Source organism: Dryobates pubescens, chromosome 20 (assembly GCF_014839835.1).
Source record: "Dryobates pubescens isolate bDryPub1 chromosome 20, bDryPub1.pri, whole genome shotgun sequence".
In the NCBI taxonomy this organism is placed as follows: Eukaryota; Metazoa; Chordata; class Aves; order Piciformes; family Picidae; genus Dryobates; species Dryobates pubescens.
The window spans coordinates 3,570,186-3,596,170 of record NC_071631.1 but is presented as its reverse complement, the minus strand read 5'-3'; the positions used below and the strand labels follow the sequence as shown (position 1 = coordinate 3,596,170).

At 45.6% G+C, this 25,985-nt stretch overlaps 1 protein-coding gene across 5 annotated transcripts in view; it reads right to left on the bottom strand.

The window, feature by feature from the left end:
* Positions 1 to 271: 271 nt before the first annotated feature.
* ZMYM4 (zinc finger MYM-type containing 4) overlaps positions 272 to 25,985 on the bottom strand; it is a 48,230-nt gene continuing 22,516 nt past the window's right edge. For 3 of the 5 annotated variants that reach the window (XM_054170315.1, XM_054170318.1, XM_054170317.1), the window contains 20 exons: positions 24,036 to 24,237; positions 22,656 to 22,771; positions 22,251 to 22,526; positions 21,134 to 21,284; positions 20,699 to 20,871; positions 20,190 to 20,340; positions 17,330 to 17,470; positions 16,373 to 16,410; positions 13,695 to 13,839; positions 12,632 to 12,753; positions 12,128 to 12,299; positions 11,051 to 11,104; positions 10,757 to 10,936; positions 9,591 to 9,685; positions 8,195 to 8,366; positions 7,047 to 7,198; positions 5,557 to 5,668; positions 3,736 to 3,984; positions 2,982 to 3,111; positions 272 to 1,068 (listed from right to left, as the gene is read on the bottom strand). In XM_054170315.1, coding sequence (XP_054026290.1) covers positions 861 to 1,068; positions 2,982 to 3,111; positions 3,736 to 3,984; positions 5,557 to 5,668; positions 7,047 to 7,198; positions 8,195 to 8,366; positions 9,591 to 9,685; positions 10,757 to 10,936; positions 11,051 to 11,104; positions 12,128 to 12,299; positions 12,632 to 12,753; positions 13,695 to 13,839; positions 16,373 to 16,410; positions 17,330 to 17,470; positions 20,190 to 20,340; positions 20,699 to 20,871; positions 21,134 to 21,284; positions 22,251 to 22,526; positions 22,656 to 22,771; positions 24,036 to 24,237 — 3,039 coding nt within the window. In that variant the 3' untranslated portion in view covers positions 272 to 860. Of the gene's footprint in view, positions 1,069 to 2,981; positions 3,112 to 3,735; positions 3,985 to 5,556; positions 5,669 to 7,046; positions 7,199 to 8,194; positions 8,367 to 9,590; positions 9,686 to 10,756; positions 10,937 to 11,050; positions 11,105 to 12,127; positions 12,300 to 12,631; positions 12,754 to 13,694; positions 13,840 to 16,372; positions 16,411 to 17,329; positions 17,471 to 20,189; positions 20,341 to 20,698; positions 20,872 to 21,133; positions 21,285 to 22,250; positions 22,527 to 22,655; positions 22,772 to 24,035; positions 24,238 to 25,985 lie in introns of those variants that run through there. The other 2 variants (XM_054170316.1, XM_054170319.1) reach the window with 2 other exon arrangements.

Sequence of the window (25,985 nt, the reverse complement as noted above, 5' to 3'; positions counted from 1 at the left end):
CTCTGCACAGAGCCCAGGACAGCCACTGTCCTGAACATACCCCAGAAATGCTCACCACATGATTGCTCTGAAGTGTGACCTACAGCACCTCTTCCACCTCCAGGCCCAAGCAGAGCTGGAGCTGGGATCAGCCCGGACCGAGAGCTAGATTCTGGCGTCGCGGTGGCCACCGAACAGCCACCAGACATTGTCCATTCAGACAGCAGCTTCTGCCTGCCCAGCACGGGATCCCAGTTTCCAAAAGCTTATCAAATCAGGTATGTGTGTGTGTGTGTGTGTGTGTGTGTGTGTGTTTACAACAGAAGGTGTCTGTCTAAGTGCCATCACTTCCTCTCCTGTCCTCGTGAAGAGCTCTAGAATCTCCACGTTGCTCTTTGGCAGCGAGGTCTGCCAGCCACACCGGGCTGAGAAGCCACCTGAGCCACAGTCTAGCTCTCCGTGCCCAACAGTGTTATGGTAGGTTTTACACACAACCATTCTCCTTAAAAACATCTCACAACTTTTCTTTTTTTTTTTTTAAAAAAAAAAAGGGTCCTCAACAGAGAAAGGATTTGATGCACCACTCAAAGAGGTTAAGTTCATCTTCACTTTGTTCAGAGGATTTATCGGTGCCACAGGACGTTGGGTTGGTTTGCTTGGGTGGTGGTGGGTTGTTGGGTTGTTTTTTTTGCAGCTTACACAGCTTGTTTCCTTCCAGTTCAGGTTTGTACATCCACTGTGGTTCAAAATACGCCTGTAAGTGACATTATCTTGGCTTTTTTGTTGCTGCTGTTTTGATACACATTTTCCAAAGGCTGGATGTATTCACAGTTTGGTGCTTCTGATGTGTATTCAAAGGAAAAAAATACCCCACACTTCAGTTAGTCTGACAACTCAATATCAGAGTCCTCTGATTTGACTTTGGCAAGTTCTTCATGTACCTCCCTCACCATTAGAATCCTTGTTAACATGATGTCCAAGGTTCCTGGGTCTATTGGCAGTGTGGAATACCACATGGGGCTGTTGGGGACACAGGCGCGCTCGGGCTGAAGGTAGAACACATCACTTCTCTGCTTCACACTCTCAGAGCTGTCGAGGTAAAGAGAGGAAGAGGCTGTTAGCAGAAGGCAGCATTAGTGGTCCTGCTCACCAAAACATCAAGGAGAGACAGCAAAGGAAATTACAGAGAGGAGAACACGTGCCACGGGTTCAGAGGAGGCCATGACGATGATCGGAGGGCTGCAGCACCCTCCTATAAAGGCAGGCTAAAAGAGTTGGGGCTGTTTAAGGAAAGCCTGGATGAGGCACTTAGTGCCATGGTCTAGTTGATTGGTTAGGCTTGAGTGATTGGTTGGACTTGATGATCTTGAAGGTCTCTTCCAACCTGGTTGATTCTGTGATTCTGTTCAGCCTGGAGAAAAGAAGGCTCTGAGGAGACCTTAAAGCAGCCTTCCAGTACCTGATGGGGTCTACAGGAGAGTTGGGGAGGGACAGTTTCTAAAGGCCTGTAGTGACAGAACAAGGGGTAATGGCTTCAGACTGGAAGAAACTGGATTGAGATGAGACATTAGAAGGAAATCCTTCCCCATGAGGACAGTGAGGCACTGGAAGAGGCTGTAGAGGCTCCAAGCCTGGATGGGGCTTTGAGCAACCTGGTCTAGTAGGTGTCCCTGCCCATGGCAGGGGGGTTGGAACTAGATGATCTTTAAGGTCCCTTCCAACCCAAGCCAGTCTGATTCTGTGATTTGAAGAGAATCATTCGGATCTTTTGTTAGTGATTTGCTTTCACCCTTCTTCACCTTAAGGAGCAGTTAAGCTGTTCCTGAGTCACTTAGCATTAGCTGCTTGTAAAGAAACAAAATTAAGAGTGGCTTCTTTACAGATGTGGTCCTTCAATTAGAGCATCATCCAGTTAATGGTACTGGCATCTTGATATGATTGATGTTCCATCTCTGAATGCAACAGGTTCTAGTATTCCAGAATTGCTGTGCACTTTGGCACAGGCAATGTTCCAGAGCTGGCAAAACTAAATCCCCTCTTCCCTGCTCATGGTGCAGAATGCTGAGCCTATGCGCAGCCTATGGCTTGCCAGACTGCCTGTCTGACTCTGAGGCAGCTTCCAGGCTCTGGGAGGAAGACACAAAGCCCTCCAGAGCATGGATCCCTCCCACCTGGCTTTGCAATATTCACATTAAAACAGCAAAGTGAATTTTTTACTGCTGCTTGCACCGCTGCAGGTGCTCAGCTATGATATATGATGAGGATTGTGAATGTTCTCCCAGCCCAAGGACAGCTAAAAGCTTCTAATGATATGCAAGTGAAGACATGGAAGGTTAAGAAGAGGAAGACTAAGAGCTGCTGGGCATGTCCCTGCCTAAGGAATGGGACCTGTTGTAGTAAGCTCAGTAAGAGTGTTTCTGAGGGTGATTTGTCTGAGTTTTAGTCGACACTAATGAGAGGCTGTTTCATTCTGCCTGTGTATTTTCTTTGAAGAGAGCAGAACATCATATTCCACCTGCTCAATGATCTAACTCATGTTTATACAGAAACAGGAGAGACAAAATGATTTCTATGTCCTTGCGAGACAGTCTCCAACTCCTCAATAAAAGCCCACCTCACTTTTCAGCAGGCAAAAGCTAACAGCAGGTTCACCTAATTCACATTTTTCCTACCTTTCCTCAAAAAAACCCCATGATGGCAGGGAATTAAAGGAGTTGAGAGTGCCATGGTCATGGCAGTAATGCCCCCATCCACATTTACACCCTGTGGGTGAGTCACCAGGCCTTCAAAGAACACATCTCTCTGGGACTCTCAACACCAGCAGCAGACGGTATCAGCAGTGCTCACACTGGAAGTCCTCTCTGCATAGTTGCATTCACACTGAGGGACCAGAAGCTGGAGAAAGGGGCCCACAGCACAGGCATCAAAGGTCTGAGTGGGATCCTTGCCCAACTGCCTGTCCTAGCCTGCACACGGACCACAACTCAAGCTGTGTCACTCACCATTTTGAGAGGTAAAACTCGTAGAGCCGGACGGGGCAGCGCAGGGGGTTGTCTGTGTTTTCAGCCATTTCCACTGCTGTTGCAATCTCCTCCTCTTCACTGCGTTTCCTTTTGCCTACAGATAATTTCTCTGCACAAACAGAAATGGCATCACAGAAGCTCAGTGAAAAATCAGCAGAGTAAGCCTTAGCTGCTTCTCCTTGCAGCCAGCGATGGGAGCTTGCAGCGCACACAAACACACCGCTGGAACTGATCGTCTGTCACATGCGAGTCAGTTGGTTTGGTCTGCTGGATGGGCAACAGACTGTCCAGAACCTATCCCTCCTCTAGAGAATCACCAAGAACTATCTAACAGGTAAGTATCTAGCAGAAAACCAGGAAGGATGTAATTTTTCTTATAAATACCTGAAGGGATCCTACAGGAAGGCTGCAAAGGGACTTTTCATGAGGGTGTATAGAGACAGGACAAGGGGGAATAGTTTGAAGCTGAGGGAGAGCAGGGTTAGGCTGGAGCTGAGGAAGAAGTTCTTCAGCATGAGAGTGGTGAGACTTTGGAACTGGTTGCCCAGGGAGGTTGTGGATGCCTCTTCCCTGGAGGTATTCAGGGCCAGCTTGGATGAGGCCTTGAACAACCTGCTCTAGTGGAAGGTGTCCCTGCCCATGGCAAGGGGGTTGGAACTGGATGATCTTTAAGGTCCCTTCCAACCCAAGCTTCTATGAATTAGCAAAATGCAAATGATCATTAAGGACTCACCTGACTCTACCTCCTGCTTCTGGAAGGGTGGGAAGAACCGTAAGTAAGTCATCTTGGTGTTGTACTTCAGCGTGCGGGTGCGCCTCATGACGTGGGCAAAGGACAGCTTCAGGTGCTCACTGACATTCTTGAGTTGGAAATATTTGGTGTTGAAGAACAGAAGAGTGTTCAATAAAACAATAGGGGAATATGCACCCAGCTGTTTACATTCCCACAAGTGTTCCTCTTCAATTCTTGAGAACATATAACCTAGAGAGACAATGGGGAAAGGGGAAAGACAGACAGAAGAGAGTTACTGATGCAGTTTTAGGGCTGTGCCCATCTTCAGTTACAAAGGAAGAGCTTTTCCAGGCTGGGTCTATTCTAGCAGGCCTTCAGGATTTTCCTGAAGCACTGAACACATCCATCACATGTGAGGAGGGTGGGAAGGCAGAAATGAGTCAAATTAAGTAGGTGGATTTTCACCAGAGATGCACTGGAGTCCTCTTTCAGCTAACCTTCTCTAATCATGAACCACAGAGCAGATCTAATTCAGACCTCTTACAAGCAATTTTAATTCTAATAAAACAAAGAACACTGCATGCAGCAACAGGAGAGAGAGGGGGAGATGGAGAACCAAGCTGTGGAGCAGCATGGCCTTCCAATACCTAAAGAATGGAGAGAAGGATGGAAAGGAGGATTGCAGACACCAGCAGAATCTCACTAAACGCTGATTTCACTGCATTAAACTCCAGTCAACCAACTGCAACAAAAATGTGGAATTCCTAAGTTCAAACTGCAAAATCTTGGTACAGAAACAGCCCATTGTGAGGATTGGAAGTCAGTTAGGAAGAGGAGGTATGAGGGCTTGGAAGAGATTTTATTGTTTAAAGCTCCCCATCACTCTCTGAATAAATAATTGGATTACTTCTGGATTAAAGAAAAGGTTCCATCTTCTAAATGCAAAGCCAGTCCTGGATCCATGTATGGAGCTGTCAACATCACTCAAGTTTTGCTGATACTCTGACAAAAAAGATCTTAAGCACTACCAGTGCAGCTGGTGCCCAGCCTTACAAACTGCATGACCACACCTGAAGACCAATTGAAAATATCCACAGAATTTGGGAATTCTTAATTTGGAAGTGACTGAGGTGAGGAGAACCTGAAATGGTGGAGTTGAGAGTCCAATGATTTGCTAATGTGATCCTTGGGTTTCTCATGAGTATTTCCAGTGCTAGCAGGGAATTACACTGCACCTGGTATTTGCAGTAAGTCACCTTGAATGTTAGCTGCAATTCTGGCTCCTCTATTCAAAAAAGGAGTAGCTAAAACTTGAGGGAAGGGAAGAACTGGCATGTTGACTACCAGAATGGGAAGCCTTTCTTACAAAGGAGTTGAGAGACTGATCAGAGGCAGGAAAAGATAGACAAGGGAAAACTTCTTTGTTGTGAGGGTACTGGAGGCCTAGAGCAGGCTGCCCAGAGGTTGTGGAGTCTCCTTCTCTGGAGTCTTTCAAAACCTGCCTGGACCTTGTGATCATGGGCAAGCTGCTCTGGGTGCCCTCTGCTTTAGCAGGAGGTTGGATTAGAGGATTCCCAGAGGTCCCTTTCAACCCCTCACCATGCTGGGATTCTGGGAAATGCTGAAGTGTAATGAGGGACTGGTAGAGACAGACATGAAATCCATGAGGCTAGTCTACCACAAACAGTTACATGGTGGAGAACGAGGAGACTAATGTGAATGGCCTCGAGCTCACATTCTTCTTCCTGGCACTGAGAAAAAATGTTACTTTAAGAATAGGGTTTTGTCATGCAGCTACACAAAACAGAAGAATTGTCCTACCATTTGGAAGAATTGTAGGTTCCCAGATTTTCAAAAGTTTTGTAAGTTCAATCATAAACCTGGAATAGGGCTCGGTAAAAATGTTATCTATTCTACCATTCTCAAACAGGTACTACAAGAGAAAAAAAAAACACAAAGAGGAAGTTTGTGATTACAAAACATTGCAGAGAAGATACAGGACACATCAGATTCTTTTCCCTTCTTTCTGTCTCAGTGTGTCTTACGGGCCGAAACACTTTGGTTGGAATCTTCGGTCGGCAACCAAATCAAATTTGCTGCAGGGGGGCTGGGGATGCCCCCAGTAGGAAAAGAGAGGTTTTGGGTGGGATTGGGAAGATTCCAAGCTCTAGAGCTGTTTCCTGAAAACTCAGCATCCTCTAAATGTTAAACAGTCTTGCAAAGAAGTCTGCCTATAAAAAGCAGAAGAGTCATCGAGTGGTTTTCAGTTGTAAAGGTCTTAATAGCTCCTGACAACAGACACAGGCCAAGCAGTAAGCTGCTAAAACAGCTCAATTTCCAGCACCAGGGTTAAAGTCCCTTCCAACTCTTGCCAAGCAGCACATGAGAAAAGTTTTCTACAAGCCAGGAGCATGCATCAGTAAATAAGTATCAATAAATAATTCAAAACTGGGATGTGCAGAAAACTGCTGCTTCCTAAACCTTCCCCATGGCACTTGGACTTTTAACTCTACATTTTTCCAAGCACTGACAGGAAAAAAAACCCCAAACCAATGAAGGTAATTCCACACCAGAAGGAGCTTTTGATTCCCTGTCTCCAAATGACTTGCTTAAGGAAAGGAACAAGCTGGCTAGTCTGAAATGGAAAGCCCCTGAGAGAAACATACAAAACACTGAGTTTTGCACTGAGTTTTATATTCTCCTAGGTTTGTATTGCAGCTGTCTCAGAGCAGGTAGCAAGGGCTCAGTACCATTACTCTTAGCATTTATTAATGACAACGCTACAGTTCCCACTCTATTTTCTCCCTAGGTATTGCCAACACCACAGGCCCTGGCTAGCTACTGAAGGAGCTCAGTCTCTGCTGTGGGTAACCTCTTCCATGTACACTTGGGTGTTAGAAGAGCATTGTGTCACTCTTTTAGGTTCTAAACCATTTCACCATAAAGCAAATCACAGAATATTCTATTAGCATATTTCTAATATTCTGAGGAACAAATCTTTCTTATGGATGAAAAAGGATCCAAAAGGCATTAAATCCAAAGGTCTGTGTCTAGGTAGAAGCCCCTAAGCCCTGAATGCCACTTTCCTCCCCATTACAATGCAGCCTGCTGTCTCTCATCATAAAAAGAGAGAGGCCATTAAAAGGTCCAGACCAATGAGTCAAACATGGGGACCAAGGCGAAGAATGAAGCACAGAAAAGCGACACTCTTGCCTCCTCTCCAAAACCCAAGCAGCTACATGGGACAATGGCTCTAAAGCACAAACAACCAGGGCAAGCCCTGTACAGCAATATCCTCATTCCTGACTTACCTGCTGAATTCCAAGGCACAAGTATAAGATGCTGTCAGGATCATATTTTTCTCCGTTTGGTCTCCGCACCTCTTGAATAAACTGGCACAAGCCAAAGCTCAGCTCAGCAAAAGTGCATGAGAGGATGTCCTCCTTGAGCTTCACAGGACGAACTGTGGCCAAGAAAAGGACCAGAAAAAATGAATTTCAGCCAACAGATTAAATCTCCTCACACAGGCAGGACTATCAGATCTTAGAGAATCAGAGAACTGTTTTGGTTGGAAGAGACTTTCAAGACTGTTGAGTCCAACCTTCAACCCAACACCACCGTGGCCGCTAAACCATGTCCCAAAGTGCCATGGCCACAGGTTTCTCGAACACCTCCAGGGATGGTGACTCCACCAGCTCCCTGGGCAGCCTGTTCCCATGCTTGACCACTCTCGAAGTCAAGATATTGCTCCTAATCTCCAACCTGTGTTAACTACAGGTTAACAGGTTACAGGTTGACAGGATGCTTGGTTGCATGGTTTAGTTGATTAGGTGGTGTTGGATGATGGGTTGGACACGATGATCTTGAAGGTCTCTTCCAACCTGGTTTATTCTATTCCATTCCATTCCATTCCATTCCATTCCATTCCATTCCATTCCATTCCATTCCATTCCATTCCATTCCATTCCATTCCATTCCATTCTATTCTACAGATGGGAGAGATGGAGCCAAGTTAGTGCTGCCTGCTGCCTGCTAACAGCTCAGATGCACAAAGCATCCCCACTACAAATGAAGAATTCCTGCATGCAAATGAAGGCAAAAGGGAGGTTAAACCTCAACATTTTTAATGTCAAAAAGACATCTAAAAAGACATCTGGCATTTTAAAGCCTCTTTTGATAGGCAACAGATTAATATGGAGGCATCCCTGCTCACTGCAGGGGTCTTGGACAAGATGATCTTTGAGGGTCCCTTCCAACCCAATGCAATCTGTAATACAGAATGGAATGTTTCTATGGTTTTTAAAAGCAGGATAATACCTTAAGACAGTATTCCATCAAATCTTTCCTCCACCTATGGACATTTTAAACTCAGTAATATCTGATCCTGATTTTTAATTGAACAACATCACACCAAGTGCTCTTAGTTCAACCAAGTTTCCACTGAGAGAGAAAACATTACCTGAAAACTTCAGGTCCCCTTGTTCCTCCTGTGCATTTTTCCATTGGACCCAGTTTTTCCAGGCATTTACCCCATACATATACTTCAGGGTCATCCCAGAAACAGAGCAGCCTGGGTAGGAGCCCTGCATCAGATTCCGGGGCTCTACAGCAACGACAGACTTCTTCCTGCCCTGCAGGCAAAGAAAGAAACCAAAATAAATCAAGAGCTAGCAAAATCTTCATCTCTGGATGCTTAGCTTCATCTCACAGCAAAAGGTCATTAAGCTGACATGGTAAAATTCTACTCTCATGACAGAGATTGATCTCTCCCTCTCTCTCTCTCTGTATCTCTATCTGTATCTCTCTCTGTGTCTATCTCTATCTGTATCTCTCTTTCTATCTCTCTCTCTGTATCTCTCCCTCTCTCTATCTCTATCAGTATCTCTATCTGTATCTCCCTCTGTATCTATCTCTATCTGTATCTCTCTTTCTATCTCTCTCAGTATCTCTCTCTTTCTCTGTATCTCTCCATCTCTTTCTCTGTATCTCTCCCTCTATCTCTATATCTCTCCCTCTCTTTCTCTGTATCTCTCCCTCTATCTCTATCTGTATCTCCCTCTGTACCTCTCCCTCCATCTGTATCTCTGTATCTCTCCCTCTATCTCTCCCTCTCTCTCTATCTCTCCCTCTCTCCATCTCTATCTCTCCCTTTCTCTCTCTCTCCCTCTCTCTCTGTATCTCTCCCTCTATCTCTATCTGTATCTCTCCCTATCTGTATCTTCTTAATAGACATGTATTTTTATGTGTATATTATATAGTTTTATGTGTGTATATGTATATATGTCCATGTTAAAATACACACATATATATTTAGTGGATAAATATGTATTTTTTTAATGGATATATACTTAATGGACCTATATATACTTATGGATATATAGTGGATATCTGTGTAATTATTTGAATGGCTGTACAGTGGATAGCTGTATTTTTGAATGGCTGTAGAGTGGACATGGCTACACAGCCCACATGCATTTGCTGCATGTGGACAAACCTGAATGCTTTACAGAAAAGGTGCAATGCATGCCAACAATCCTCACTGTGATACAATTTGCACAGAAAGGCCTCCTTTCCCGTGGGCTATGGCACTACTCAAAGACATCTCTTGGGGAGAGTTTTGAAATGGCACACATTTAAGAGACATTCTTCCCTAAACAGAGCATTTGCCCTAGCTAAAAATTTTAGCTCCTACAGCAGAACAGGAGAAAGCACACAGCGTGGTTAAAGTGACTTCTCATTTCCACCCTGAAGCAGCAATTTTTTTGTCACCCTGGAGCAGTTAATTGAGTACAAGCAGACACAGAATGTTGTGAGTTGAAATGCAAGGAGCTGGTGCTCCACAAGTCCTTCCTTACCCTTCTCTTTGGCTGTGGGAAGCCATCTCTATGTCTCCGTCTCGCTCGTGAGCGTGAATGCAAACCCAGTCCTTTGCTGAGAGGGTCAAATGAGTCTGAAGTCAAACCAACACCATTAAGAGTTTAATTACATGATTTAACAGCCCAGGTAGAAGTGTCACTTAGATCCTATGGGAGACCTTAACACTTGGCAATCACATCTGGACACTCAAATAATGCTTTGCCTTTGAATAATTCATAATTTCAAGAATTTGAAGCTTTGAGCAGCCTGGTCTAGTGCAAAGTGTCCCTGCCCATGGCAGGGGGTTGGATCTAGGTCCCTTCCAACCCAAGCCATTCTATGAATCTCTGAACTAAGCAATGATGTCATTTCTGTATAAAGAGAGACAACTGTCAGACCCCCCAACAGTGGGTCTACTTATTCAGCTACTCTTAGATTCTTCTGCACCACCTGCATGAATTATACCTAGGGACACAGAAGTGATAAATTCAAGAGTCAAGAAAGGCTACCTGTTACTCTTGCCAAGGCTTCTGCAGAATAATAGAACAGTTAAGGTTGGAACAGACCTTTGAGAATAAAGGATTTGTAGTGATAGGAGGAGAGGGAATGGATTGAAGCCTGGGGAGGGGAGAGTGAGACTGGAGATTAGGAAGAAATTCTCAGTGGTGAGACTGGAACAGGTTGCCTCCAGGGATGTCCCCTCCATAGAGGTGTTCAAGGGCATGCTGGATGAGGCCTTGAGCAGCCTATTCTAGTGGAAGGTGTCCCTACCCATGGCAGGGGGTTGGAACTAGATGACCTTTAAGGTCTTTTCCAACCCAAACCATTCTATGACTCTACGAATCAAGTCCAACCACTCACCTAGAGCTCACAATCCCACCACTGCTAAGCCACCACCATGAAACCACATCCCTCAGCACCACATCCACGTGGCCTTTTAGCCACCTCCAGGGGGCTGACTCCACCACAGAGTGCTGTCTTTAAAGACACCAGTAGCATCTCAAAAAGAGTATTTTTTTAGCAGAGCTGATGTGCTACTGCAGCTTTAAACACACACTCTGACCACGTGAAAACCCTGCACAAGCAGGCTGCTGGGACAATGCTTGCTCAGAAAACTGTGTGCACTTGTACACAACAATGGAATTTTCCTTCCCATTATACTGACCTGATGGAAAATCTGCCTCCAGGTCCTGCTCCACATCCCCTTTGGAGAACTGCTTCAGCTCTGGATCTGGTTCTGGCAGCGCGTTTGATCGCAGGGTGTAGTGGTTTAACTCCTCTTCCCAGCTATGAGGAGTGGACACTGCTTCTGACTCCAGATCACCACTGTAAGTGCTGCCTTGGTCTGTAACAAGAGTGAGCAGACACACCATGTGCTACAGGAAAGGGCAGACAGAGGAGTTTGCAAGAAAAGACAGACCAGGATCAAAATCCATTTGCAAGACTAAGTCTAACTGACCTTTCTCAAATATCTTGGGGTCCAGGAAGAGTTCGTGCTCAGATGTTTGAGATCCTTTAGAAAGAGAAAGAAAATTGTATCTGCAAGTGGCTGACAGCTCACAGGACCAGCACAAAACACTCTGAACACCACAAAACCTACGTGTTGGGTCACGATACTGAAACATTTCATGGCACTTTTCCTCCAACTAGACCTCTCCTAACAGCCTCCTGCCTTGTTATGGGAGAAACAGAAATGCAGAACTAACCCAGCTTTGCTATTCCAAAAGTTTCCACCCCTCTGTGTTTGAGTCATAAGTAAGCTATTTGGTATTTGTTCATTTCTTTTGAGCTTGTTCCACTTTTATTACATGGGATGATCACTATCCAACACATTCCAACCTGCAGCACCCTCCACAAACAACCTGACAGGATAATGTTCTCGTAAAGCAGCTGCTCTGTCTTCTTGATTTTGACTCCTGCCAAAGCCTGATGTACTGATCTGAAGATTACTACCTCTAGCAATCTGTTACTGTCAACAAAAGTCAAATCAGCACCTAGGATCAGGGAGAGGGAAAGCAAAGACCTTCAAACCACTGTCAGTGCCCGGTATCTGAGGTGGGATCTATGCTAAGCACAGCTCTGCTGAGCACTGACTCTGTGAAACCACAAAAGCTTCAGGAAGGTGCAACTAGAGCCAGCACCTGAGATGGCAACTATGGAGGAAGAGAAAATTAATCTTCCAGGGAAATGTGTTTTCAAAACAAAGAACAGAATATTGCACACAGAGGCAAAACAATCTCCAAATACACAGCTCAGCTGAATTCCCCAAAGGCCTCCTCATTTGAAAAGAGTAAGTGAATCAAAGTTGCTAGGACATGGCATAAGCATTACAGTCCAGTCTGGCTTGGCACTTCACCTGCACAAACACTTTCACTGTAGAAAATAAATGTTGGTAAGACAACAGGACCACTCCCCTTGGTGTGTATGCTTGGGAAGCAGCAAACCCAGGCCCTACAGCTACTTCTCCATCTGTTTTCCATGGTGAGAGGACCTCCAGCTCACTGCCTTTAGTTTCCTATTTAGAAACACCACCTACCACCATGAGAGTGTGTTTTTTCTTTCTCCTCATCTTCTGCAATCATTTCTGCCATCTGAAGGAGATCAGCTTCAAATGGACTTGTGGGAATCTTTTCCTTGATATCCTGAATAGTTTCCATGGCCTTATCAGCATTTTCCAGGGTAGTTGGGCAGAGCATGGGAACTGGTACCTATGGAACATGTGGAAAATATTAGTAGTATCTTTGGGATGAAGAAAAAGAGCAGATACAGAAAGGAGTTCCCTCTCATTTTATCTTCCATACAGTTTAGAAAGACTCAATTTGATCTCAAAATAACTCCAGACTGGAGAAGCTGTTTCATTTCTGCAGCTTTGTGGAAGTGCTTCACCAACCAAGATGTGATAAAGAAAAAAACCCAGAACAACCTGACTTCAAAGACTTCAAAACCCCTTGCAGGACCAGTCACAAAACCCAAGAACACTGCTGTGTGTCCAGAAACAAGACTGGAAAGCACTTCTCCAGTGAACTGAAGTCCAACTTACAGGTACTGGCATCCCAAGTGGAACTGGTGTGTACTGAGTGTAGAGGTGAAGGGGCACTGGCACAAACACTGGGACAGGAACAGGAACCACAATGACTTTGGGTGGAACTTCTTCTTCTTCTTCTGTTGTATGAAAAACAGAACAAACCAGAAATGATTTCCCCACATGCCCATCCAGCACACTCCAGAGTGTCCATGATAATTGTCTGGACTTCTGTTTGTTGCACAGTGCTGCACCTTGGCTCACAGACATCCTTCACTTGTTTTACTACTCCAGTTTGTAAAGAAACAACACTGGCTGCATGACTAATGCTGGAAGGGGAGAGAGGGGAAATAAGCATTAAATACTAAGGTCTGCAGGCAAGTAAATGCTGTGTTACTGCAATTATCCCACAACTAACCACAAGGCCATAAGAAGATACCACTAAAAAAACTACTGCAGTCTTTCCACTTAACTTTAGCTTCCTCATGGAGAGGTTTACACCAAGGCTGCATACTCCAAGCTCCTTCTGCATTAACAAAAGCACTCTTCAGTGGCAACCTGGACTATGAAATAGCCTTTCAAGGTGTTTCTGTTTCCTCCCAGCCCTCCCACAGAGGGAGCTCAGAGCAAATATGAATCTAAATGAAATGATCTTAGAAATAAGGAATTAGTTTTCAGAGGTTCTTTGTATCCAATAGCTAAAGGCAAGTGAGAATTAAAATCATCTTGGAAAAATCCTGCACTTTATTAAAATGAGTCTGCTCCTGTGGCTTGTGAGAGCAAAGACCTCACAACTTGTCAGGAAAACAAGCTGCCTCCATCGCTCTCTGCATTCCCCATAGCTGAGATGAGTGCAGAAAGCTGAGTTAGAGCCAGTCTCAGGATTTGCTTTCAAGATGGCAAAGAACAACAAATGTTTTACCTCTCTAAGGCTAACTCCTCGTTGGAAATTACCACACAACAATCTGAAAACTACCAAAGGCTTTAAAAATGTATTAATAGACCATCCTGTAGGACATAAACCATGCAGTGCTCTCTGAAGTACAACCCAGGCAAGAGGGGTAGGGGATTAGCTACATACCTGTCTGGCATTCTTTGTTTTGTGTGTGAGGTTTGCATGAGGTGGCCTTGGTCTGTGTGATTGGCTTGCACAGTAATGCTTTGTTTTTCAGAAGCCTGGGTGGTTGGGATGATGGCAGCTTTAGGGCATCTGTCTGTGTGCTAGCCTGTTTGGAGAAACACAGATGGGGCAGGGTCAGTACTGCTTTGAAAGGTGCTGTCAGGTCACTTCTCTACTACAGCAGGTTGAACAATTACAAGTTCCCCTGGATGCCAAACATCATCATTTAATAACTACTGCAAAAGCAGCTTGCTAATGCATTTGGTGCTTTCTGCTCCTCACCTCCATCTATTTTCATCATTTAAAATACTCTTTTTTTTTGTTAACAACTCTGCAGGAATATTTGGATCTTGTAGTCAAATCATCTCTACAGACTTTTGACCTTGGAAACTTATTGATGGCAAAGCCAAGGAGAATTATATTGAGATACTTTTGATGACTGGCAGATCCAGATACCCAAAAACCTCAATAAACTGCTGTGAAAGCACAGAAAAGATGTCAAAAATGAACACAAATGCTGGCAGTGTCAGCATCACTTCCTGATTACAGACACAGACTATTTGTGCCTCTACTAATTTCATGTCCTAACTGTAATTTTTAGTCCTGCATTCAAATACCAGAATCTGTTTCCTTAGGGAGAATTCCTACTCTAATCCGTAAGTGACTTCAGCTAAAAGCAAAGGTGTCACTCTTCAGAACCTGAGAGCTACACAATCAAATCTTCATGCTTTAAGAGTTGCAAGCTGTATACCACACACCCCAAAGAGCTCAGGAATAGGGACATAGGAGCTGTGTTCACAGATAAGCAGTGACAGTGACTCCCCACAGCTCCATCATAGGATCATAGGATGTTTGGGGTTGGAAGGGACCTTCAAAGATCATCGAGTCCAAACCCCCTGCCAGAGCAGGATCACAGAATCCAGCACAGGTCACAAAGGAATGCATCCAGATAGGTCTTGAAAGTCTACAGAAGAGGAGACTCCACAACCTCTCTGGACAGCCTGTTCCAGTGCTCTGTGATCCTCACAGTGAAGAAGTTCCTCTTCATGTTGAGGTAGAACCTCCTGTGCTGTAGTTTACAATCATTGCCCCTTGTCCTATCCCAGGGTGCATCTGAGCAGAGCCTGTCCCCTCCCTCTTGACCCCCAGCCCTCAGATATTTATAAACATTTATTAGATCTCCTCTCATTCTTCTCCTCTCCAGACTAAAAAGCCCCAGGGCTCTCAGCCCCTCCTCATAGGGCACATGCTCCAGTCCCCTCAATCAGCCTGGTGTTGCCTGCTGGTATCCAGGGAAAAAATTCACTCTTGCAGAACTTTTTTGTTGTTTTGTTAAACCTTGTTCTGTTGACCTGAAGAGCACAGAATCTTCCCACCAAGCAAAGTGATAATGATGGAAAGGTTTCACTGCAATAGCCACCACTGTGCTTTATTTTGTGAAGTATTGGTGGGTTTGTTCTTTTTGCATGGAGGCAAACCAAACCATGAACTGCAGTTGTGCATTATGAAGGATTCATGGAAAAGAAAAGTTATTTTAAAATCCTCTTTTTCCCCACCATATCTGCCCTCTTTCCACCCCATCCATCCCATTTCCCCCTTTTTCTCCTCAAATCCAGAGCACCTGGGCTCTGTTGGAGTCTCCTCCCACCCCAGGTGTGGCCATTTTGCCCTCCCCACCCACTCCCCTTTTTAATGCCCCTCAGGAGAGGCAGAAGCCCCAAGCTGAGCCCATCCGGGCTGGAGGATCCTCCTCTCATCACTGGTGAGTGCCCTTGGTGCACACTGGGTGATGGTGGTGGTGACAACAAAGGCCGGGGGGCCTGGTGGCCCCCCGGCTGTTAGGACCAGGATTGATGACTACTCTTAATGTTATCCATGGGTGCTGGCTGGGGCTGAGCTCCACTGTGTGTAGCTTGGCTGGTTGAGAGCCTTGCCCCTGGCCCTGGGATGGGTGCAGTAATGGTGTAGAGGGAGCAGGAGCTGCTTTGGGAAGATGAAGTAGGGTGGGGGGACAAAGGCCATGTGGCCCCCTGGTTAGGCAGAAGAGCTTATTGAAGGGAGGGAAAAAAACCCTGAGATGCCAGAACCACAGAAGCGGTGCCCAACACGCGGCACGAACCCATGACCCTGAGATTAAGAGTCTCATGCTCTACCAACTGAGCAAGCAGGGAGTGCAGAGGGCAAGCTAAGCTGTCAGAGCTTGGTCATGTTAGCCTCAGCAGCCCACACTGGTCCCATTCCTCCCATGCCAGTTGTTCTGACATCACTTCCAGCACAAAAGGTAGCCTCAAGTACAGAAAGCACCCATGAACTGCTTGAGAACAACCACCATCTCCAGAGCTTAAAGCAAGCTTTGCCTTCAAACATTTAATCCAGTGGACACAAAAAAGCTTTTGCATCTCACTGAACTGCTCTTCATTCCCCACAGTTAAGATGACTGCAGAGCACTGAGATGATTTGTCTCTACCACACAAATTCAGTCCATTTGAATCAAGCACCTGCCACCTGGATGAATTTAAAATCCCAATCCCAAGCAGGAAAAGCAGTTACAAAATGACTGTGGAAAATTATTGGATACTTTACTTGTTATTGATACAATCTGGGCCAAAGTGAGTAAAAGAGTCTCTTGTAAAACTTACATCTCCTATTATTTTTGCTGTCACAGTAGGGACTGCACCTGTGAAGGGAGAAAAAACACCATACAATAACCTGTGTGCTTATCAGCAAGGACCATAACCCTTATCTGCCAAGGTCAAGAAAAAGAATTTCCACCAAACCTCATTCCCTGGGATGTGGTACATAAATTTAAGTCATTATTTATACCCAGGGGAAGGAAGGACAAAGCTGTCTGCACTCAAATGAAGCATAGGGAGGTGGTGGAGTCGCCGTCCCTGGAGGTGTTCAAGAGGGGATTGGATGTAGCACCTAGTGCCATGGTTTAGTAGTCATGAGGTCTTGGGTGACAGGTTGGACTTGATGATCTTTCAGGTCTTTTCCAATCTTGTTGATTCTATGATAATGAAGAATTTGTTGTGGCCTTCAGTGGGAAGGAGTCCTGAGCATAGACTCGTAGAATGGTTTGGGTTGGAAGAGGCTTTTGTTCCAACCCCCTGCCATGGGCAGGGACACCTTTCACTAGCCCAGGATGCTCAAGGCCTCATCCAACCTTGTCTTGAACACCTCCAAAGAAGGGGCATCCACAACCTCCCTGGGCAACCTGTTCCAGTGTCTTACCATCCTCAGAGTAAAGAATTTCTTCCTAATCTCCAGTCTCAATCTCCCCTCTTCCAGCTATAAGCCATTGCCTCTCATCCTATCGCTACAAAAGCCTGTCAAAACTCCCTTCCCAGCTCTCCTGTAGCCCCCTTCAGGTACTGGAACACTGCTCTAAGGTCTCCCTGGAGCTTTTTCTTCTCCAGGCTGAAGAGCCCCAACTCTCTCAGCCTGTCCCTGTAGGGGAGGTTCTCCAGCCCTGTGATCATCTTTGTGGCCTCCTCTGCACCTGCTCCAGTAGTTCCATGTCCCCTTCATGCTGGGGACCCCAGAAATGCTCAGAAACAGAGACTTAAAAACTGAAGGCATTCTGCTGATCTTACCTTGTAAAACATTGTTGGAGTTAACCGTGGGCTGGGCAGCAGGGGTGCTTGCAAGGGACACCACATTTGCTATGACAGGGGTTGAGTCCTTTCTCAAAGAAGGAGGGCCTGAGGAGGAAGCTGGTGCTGTAGAAAGGTTTGCTGGACAAAGTGAACAGAAGAAAAGTAAAATAAGCCAGATGAGAATTCATAAACCAGTGTTTCTGAAACAACACCCACCCTCCTGACTGGGGTCCACATGGAAAAGGCTGCTACATGAGAAGGGCATGGAGGTGTCCAACTGTAGTGTTTCAGCTTCAATAGGAGCTGCCCCCCCCACAAGTAAATTTAAGTTGTGTTCCAGTCACAGACACATATCAGGAGTTCACCAGGGTATGAAAGCAGCTTTCTCCTTGTAACAGATGTGTATCACAGCAGCACTCAGGAGACAAGAGGGCTGGAAGCCTCACCATGCTCAGCATCAAACATACAGAGCATGGGAGAAAGTTGAGATCCTGACAAATAATGAATGAGGGGGATTTTAAGAGGCTCTCATAGTCCTTAGGTTTGCAGCATTTGTTACATCACCTGGAATTAACACATTTCATCAAAAACCCCACTCTTCTGAGGCACCCCATTGTGCTGGCAGCCCCCAGTTCAGGGGCTTGCCTGCAGTTCAGTTTTGCAAAGGTGTTGTGCTTGCCTCAGCTGAAGCTGCAGGCAGGCTGCTGGAGAAGCAGATCCACCCTGCATTGTGCTCTCCTTCCTAACAGCCAGATCTACTGACAAGACCAGGAGTACCACATGGTATAGTTATGGCCTGAAAGTATAAAGTTACTCCTATTACTCTGAATGAGGCAAAACAGCTCCCACCAATGTGAGCAGCAGATGTGCACAAAGCTGAAGAGCTGAACCCTGGTGCACACCGTAAGCTTTCAGTCAATACTCCTTGTTAGGTACCTCTCTGTTGCAGCCAGCATCACTCAGTGGGAGATTCTGCCTGTCTTTAGCATCAGAGATATTTCTGCCTGTTGTTTTGCTTCCTCCTCCTGTCTTTGTGGGCCTGCCTTCCTTTTGCATTTCATCCCCACAAGAAACTCACAGTTCTACCTCCTCTGGGCTTCATTCCCACCCTCCTTCCCATTCCATCTGCTGAAGTAATGAGCAAGGAAAACAGCTCCAGCACACATCAACCTTGGCATTGAGAGCTCAAGAATCAACGTTTCATGACAGAGAAAGGGTTAAACTTCTTCATATGCCTACAGAACTGGCTGGTTTAAGTGCATACATGGAAGTCTGGGCATATATTAAAAGTCTGTTAATTTCACCACTTGTTAATCTTCATTTCACAGAAGAAATCATTCTCCCCTACCTGGCTATGTGCTAGCAAGTACAGGAGACAGGCTGGGATCTCACATGTCTTCAATAGATATCAGTACAGCTTAGCCCAACAAAATGGGGGGTTTGTTTTGGGGAAGTGACTGAAAAGCAAGTGCTTTTGTTTCATCTTCTGTAAAATCCCAATTTAGGTTTGGTATATGAAGCAATTCTCATTTCACACCTGCAGAAGTTTGAAATTGTCTGAAGTAAGAGAGAGATCTAACACTGAGCCCATTCCATGGGCAATGGGCAAGCCTCCCAGTAGAAGATGTATATACTGTTAAAAGTCAGAATGCTTTAGGTTGGAAGGGACCTTTAAAGGTCAGCTAGTCCAACATGCCTGCTAGTGGCAGCTAGTAAAGTCGTCTCCTGCTCCCAGGTCATAGTATCATAGAATGGTTTGGGTTGGAAAGGACCTTTAAACATCATCCAGTCCAGCCCCTCTGAAGGGACATCTGCAGCTAGAGCAGGTTGCTCAGAGTCCCAAACAGCCTGGAATGGTTGCAGGGATGAAGCACCTCCGTCCCTGGAGGTGTTCAAGAGGGGATTGGACGTAGCACCTAGTGCCATGGTTTAGTAGTCATGAGGTCTTGGGTGACAGGTTGGACTTGATGATCTTTCAGGTCTTTTCCAATCTTGTTGATTCTATGATAATGAAGAATTTGTTGTGGCCTTCAGTGGGAAGGAGTCCTGAGCATAGACTCGTAGAATGGTTTGGGTTGGAAGAGGCTTTTGTTCCAACCCTCTGCCATGGGCAGGGACACCTTTCACTAGCCCAGGATGCTCAAGGCCTCATCCAACCTTGTCTTGAACACCTCCAAAGAAGGGGCATCCACAACCTCCCTGGGCAACCTGTTCCAGTGTCTTACCATCCTCAGAGTAAAGAATTTCTTCCTAATCTCCAGTCTCAATCTCCCCTCTTCCAGCTATAAGCCATTGCCTCTCATCCTATCGCTACAAAAGCCTGTCAAAACTCCCTTCCCAGCTCTCCTGTAGCCCCCTTCAGGTACTGGAACACTGCTCTAAGGTCTCCCTGGAGCTTTTTCTTCTCCAGGCTGAAGAGCCCCAACTCTCTCAGCCTGTCCCTGTAGGGGAGGTTCTCCAGCCCTGTGATCATCTTTGTGGCCTCCTCTGCACCTGCTCCAGTAGTTCCATGTCCCCTTCATGCTGGGGACCCCAGAAATGCTCAGAAACAGAGACTTAAAAACTGAAGGCATTCTGCTGATCTTACCTTGTAAAACATTGTTGGAGTTAACCGTGGGCTGGGCAGCAGGGGTGCTTGCAAGGGACACCACATTTGCTATGACAGGGGTTGAGTCCTTTCTCAAAGAAGGAGGGCCTGAGGAGGAAGCTGGAGCTGGATGCACTACTCCAGGTGAGGTCTGAGCAGATCAGAGTTCACTGAACTCTACCCTGATTTCACTGCATCAGGTTTCCAAATAAATGCTCACATCCACCACCATGCACACCAAAAGGCAACACCATTCCCAGCCTGTTTTACCTGTGTTGTTTGTGGGTGGAGGGTCAGGAGCACTTTGCTGATTACAATACAACAGAATACAAAGCAGATTGCAAAAATGCTTGATCTCCCCTTGCCATTTCATGGATTCACTGAGTTTACCTTGCCTCTTACAACCATCACACTTTGCCATCTAGGAAAAGAAGAGTGAGGGAGAAATTTAACACGCTTGTAAACAGCAACAAAGAGGATGTGCATAAAACCCTCTCTGCACCCTGCTGAGCAAACACAGGGTTAAGAAATCTCTATGGGTGCATCCCTAAGCAGCAGAACATTCAGTGTCTGTCTTCCCACAACCCATATGAGGTTTTCTCTACAGAGAACACTGCTACTCAAAAGCTAAGAAGGATTTACTCATCTCTCACATGTGGACAATACGTTCCAGGGACACAGGGGACAGCTATGGGCAGCTCCCTTAGCTCCTAGTGTCCAAAGGGTCTTCTGGGGATGCATTCATATTCTAGAGGATGCTGTGTGAGAATATTGCTTACCTGGTAATACAAAACTGTGAATTTAGACATGCAGTCCTCTGAGCAAAACTCCTCCATCTTCCCCCCAAAGTGATGCTGGACCAGTCTGGGGGAAGCCTGTAAACAGTAACTGCACATTTTGCAGTGGTTTCCCCAGCGCTTAGCCAAGTCATGTTTATAGAGCAGTTTACAACCTAAAAGAGAAGAGAAACCAGGAAAAGACCAAAAACATCCATCAGTATCAAAATGCCATTTGCTTGGCACTTGTAGTTCTGGCATTTAGGTCTGCCTGCAGTCATTTGTTGACACCTAGCATTAAAATGTAAAGGGAGAACTAAGTTTTCTTCTTAAAAATCGGTTTTCAAACCTAAAATGCTCAGGTTAGCACCACCAATAACTTCAAGCCAAAGCATTTCTGCCTTGATTGGTCTGAGCCACAGCCTTGCCCTTTCTTACCTTCACTACAGAAAGTTTTATCTACTCCTGAGAATCTCACTGTCTCCTTGATGATCTTCTCAATTTTGCAGTATTCGCACATTGCCATCACGCTGCTCCTCTTCTTATATTCATCACAGCAGGTCTTCCCACAGAACTGTAACATCTTACCCTGCAACACATGCCAGAATGTTTTGGTCCCCATGTCTCACATCCCAGGTTGTCAATTGTTAATAAAACCCCACAAGTGCATTTGTGACCCCGGAACTCAGTGACAGACAGCACGAGCGAGTCTCCTCCTTTAGCCCTGTAACAGCACAATATTCTGCTGCAAGCTCTCGTCAGTGTGCTTTGTCCTGGAGTTAAAAGGATCATCTCTAGGACCAAGAAGCAGGAATGTGTTTATCTAGCCAGGCAATGATAAGGTTAAGGAGTTTTGTTTCTGTTGTTACAATCAATATTAGTATTAATTTTGATATTGGTTACATGATGCCAAAAGGAGTAACTGCTTTAATTTAAGGGTGGCAGAGCACTGAAACAGGCTGCCCAGAGAGGTGCTGGAATCTCCACCTCTGGAAACATTCCAAACCTAGCTGGAGGGGTTCCTGTGTGACCTTCTCTAGGTGAACCTGCCTTGGCAGGGGGCTTGGACTTGGTGATCTCCAGACATCCCTTCCAATCCCTACCATACTGTGAAAATCAGCTCCAAATTCATAGATTCAGAGAATTGTCAGAGATGGAAGCGACCTCAAGGATCATCTAGTTCCAAGCCCCCTGCCATGGGCAGGGATGCCTCACATTAGATCAGGCTGCTCAGAGCCACATCCAGCCTTGTCTTAAAAACCTCCAGGGATGAGGCTTCCACCCCCTCCCTGGGCAACCTGTTCCAGTGTCTCACCACTCTTACGGTGAAGAACTTCTTCCTAACATCATAGAATGGTTTGGGCTGGAAGGGACCTTGAACTCCTTCAAAGCAGGTCATAGCAAGCAACAGAGCAGTAGTGACATTAAATATATGCTACAACCTGTGGACTTGCTCGTATCTAGAGGTCCCTTTCAACCCCTAACATCCTATGATTCTCTGATTCTTGGGTTTCTGTTGAGAAATCAAAGCCTGGGAAGCTCTGCTCTTGCTTACCTTGTAGTCAAGCAGCTCCGGTTTGGTCGCAAACAATCTGTTGCAGTGCTGACACTTGAGTTTGACAACAGGACGGGCAAAAGTGACTTGCTGGGACTGGGCAGCCAGCCTCTGTAAACCAGCTGCAGCTGAACTGCTGCTCATGGAGCTGGGGGACACAGTGGAGGTGGTGACACTGGTCGATACCGTTGAGCCCGAGGGAACGCTCACAATGACTTGACCTTGCGACAGAGGCACCACCGAGGAGTTCATCCCTGCAGGCTTGTTGAACAGATTCTGCAGGAAAGCAAATTGAGGGAAGGGGCTATTTATTTTACAGCAGCACATCTTTCACCTGCCAGTCCAGGTTGGTTCCCACCACCCCTTTATTACTCAGCTAAGAAGTAAAATCTGAAGAGGCCGCACCTGAAAAGCGACTACGCAATTGTAGCTGCAAAAATTGCGTATGCTCCCATCCGACATGGCCAAGTGGTACTGAGGGTTTGAGGAAGTTTTACAGCTGTTGCACTGAACTTGAACACCTGAGGGTGAAACAGAAGAAAAGGGGAAAAAGAAGGAGGAGGAGAAGGGGGGGGGGGGGGGACCCATTTATGCAAAATCCAAGCCATGTTGCAGGTCACTTTGCACTGTGCACACTCAAATGAAACAAAAGCCACCAGGGAAGCTGAATGCCAAGGCAAGGTGCACACACATGTTCAGAAGCAGACATTGCAGCTGCAGTGCCTGCTGCTTGCCAGATCACAGAATCATAGAATTGTTAGGGTTGGAAGGGACCTCAAGGATCATCCAGTTCCAACCCCCCTGCCATGGACAGGGACACAGTATCACAAAGGTTGGAAGAGACCTCAAAGATCGAGTCCAACCTGTCACCACACCTCACACTAGAGCAGGTTGCTCAGAGCCACATCCAGCCTGGCCTTAAAAACCTCCAGGGATGAGGCTTCTACCACCTCCCTGGGCAACCTGTTCCAGTGTCTCACCACCCTCATGGTGAAGAACTTCTTCCTAATTAATCCTTTAATTAATCTCCCAGTATCCCTAGGATGTCAGTAAGCAGTTTTCTGGTTTACAAGAAAAAGAGCTGAGAATGTTTGCCTTGCTGAATGCAACATCAGGGAGAGGTAACGAAGATAACCTCTGCCTGGAGGAAAAGGAGCAGAGAAGTCACAGCAGTGGTAGGGCAAATGGCCACTGAAGTGGGTGGGAAAACCCACCAGCTGCACTTGTAGGAGCAGAAAATAGATGTTAAGGTTTACTACCATGCTTAAACTCTCCAAAAATCAATCTGAACTGACTGTACTGTCACCAGTTAGGTTTAACTATGCTAGAAACTTCTTATGTTCATAGAATGGTTTGGGTTGGAAGGGCCCTAAAAGAACATGCGGTTCCAACCCCCTTGCCATGGGCAGGGACACCTCCCACTAGGGCCAGGTTGCTCAAGGCCTCATCCAACCTGGCCTTGAACACCTCCAGAGAGGAGGCATCCACAACCTCCCTGGGAAACCTGTTGCAGGGTCTCACCACCCTCACTGTAAAGGGTTCTTCCAGTCTCAATCTGCCCTCCTCAAGCTTCAATCCATTCCCTCTCGTCCTGTCACTACAAGCCCTCAGAAAAAGTCCCTCCCCAGCTTTCTTGTTCCCATCTTAGCACCTCTATTTTAAGACACAAGCCACTTCCCACCCTCCCCAAAAAAGAAATATCAGCCTTAACTTTCAAGACAAATTAAGTTTGGATATGAGCAATGTGAAATTATGCTTCTAAAGGAGTAAGAGGGATGAACTTACCTGAAGAAGTAACCATTTTTACTTTATATGCTGACAAGCAGTTAACAGAGCAAAAGAGTTCAGTTTTTCCCAAGTTATTTGTGCTCTCTATCATCTCAGCTGTAGATCTCAAAGATTTACACAGTGCACAAGGTGTAATTTTAGCTGACTTCTGTGGAAACATGCAAGTTTCATTCATTTGAAACTTAGTATTTTTATTAACCTGAAAATTAATCGCATAAAAATGTGTTTAAAAGAGACTGCAAGTGCAATGGAAACAATATTTAGCTTACAGTTGTATTATTCAGGATGCAAATATACTCATTTGGGTTCCACCATTCCCTCTCTGACCACCTGAGACTCGGGGCTCGCTCTCTCATTCCACTAAGCGTGGTCTTTGCAGGTTAGTTCAAACAGTGCCCAGGCTGCCAGGGCAAAGGCTTCTGAGTGCAAACAGCACTAGGAGTTGTAAGAGCAGATATTGAACACCTCCCATCAGCCAACTTGAACACTTCTGCTAAGAGCAACATTTTCCTTGTGATTTTTGATGGATCAGTAATGAATGTGAGCAACATTCTTGCTTCACAGATGAGACAAGAAGACCCAGAGAAGCAGGTTCCCTGAAGAGGTATCTAGTTGCAAAAGGGGGATGGGATGCAGCTCGCAGTCGTGAGCACAGTGGTCTATCTGTGGCCTCCAGACTACTTTTAAAAGGCACAAACAGCAGCCTACCTTTCTTAGCCACATTTTCTGTGTTCACAACAGTGAAGAGTTTTTAAGGTCTTTTAAGTTTGGAAGAAAGTCTGAGAACTAGTGCAACCAGATCTTTTTATTCTGACAAGTCTTAAAAATGCACTTTGTTCTGTCAACAGCTCTTCCAGATCTTCACAGGAGGACAGAATAAATGGTTTTAGGGATTTTAAAACACCCACAAATCTCAGAAACTATCAGAATGCATTTGACAATTGAGCTGAATGCTGCTTTAGAATCAAGGAAAATAGATGAGTCTTAACCTTCCAAACTTTGACCACGCTGTGTTTTCAGGAAGAGGCAGAATGGCTTAGGCTGGAAGGGACCTCAGAGATCATCTAGTTCCAACTCCCCTGCCATGGGCAGGGACACCTCTCAACTAGACTTGGCTGCTCAAGGCCTCATCCAACCTGGCTTTGAACACCTCCAAGGAGGAGGCAGCCACAGCCTCCCTGGGCAACCTATTCCCGAGTCTCACCACCCTCCTACTGAAGAACTTCTTCCTCAGCTCCAGTCTAATCCTGCTCTCCTTCAGCTTCAAACCATTCCCCCTTTTCCTAGACACCCTCATGAAAAGTCCCTCTTGCAGCCTTCCTGTAGGATCCCTTTAGATATTGGAAGGCAGTTGTATGGTCACCCTAGAGTCTTTTCTCCAGGCTCAACACCCCCAGCTCCCTAACTCTGTCCTCATAGCAGAGGTGCTCCAACCCTTGGATCATCTTTGTGACCTCCTCTGGACTCTCTCCCAACAGCTGTGTCCTTATGCTGGAGACACCAGAACTGGACACAGTATTGGAGGTGAGGTCTCACAAGATACACCTGAGCTTTGGATGTGAGATGCACAAGCACCACGAAATCCTTCTCCTTTCCAGCTTATATAATTTGATTTCCAGATTTGTTTGAGGACAACTAATGTTGTAGGTAATTTTCTGGATGAAATACTTCAAACCAGACTTTTCTTTTTATAACTCATTAGGCCTCTCTTGGCCTAAGTGGTTTGAATAATGGGGCACACCACAGTCAAGCCACAAAATGGAGTTACACTATTTTCTCAGAGGGCAATTTTCCCTCAAGTAATTGCATTAAAATAAGTCAGCCAAAAATAACTGAGCTATTATAATAAATGAAAGTTCTCTCAGCTCAGCTCTCTTAAGAGTCAAAATGAAAACATTCAGAGTTTAAAAATTAAAAGCAAAATGATCACCTAGTTATTACTTTTCC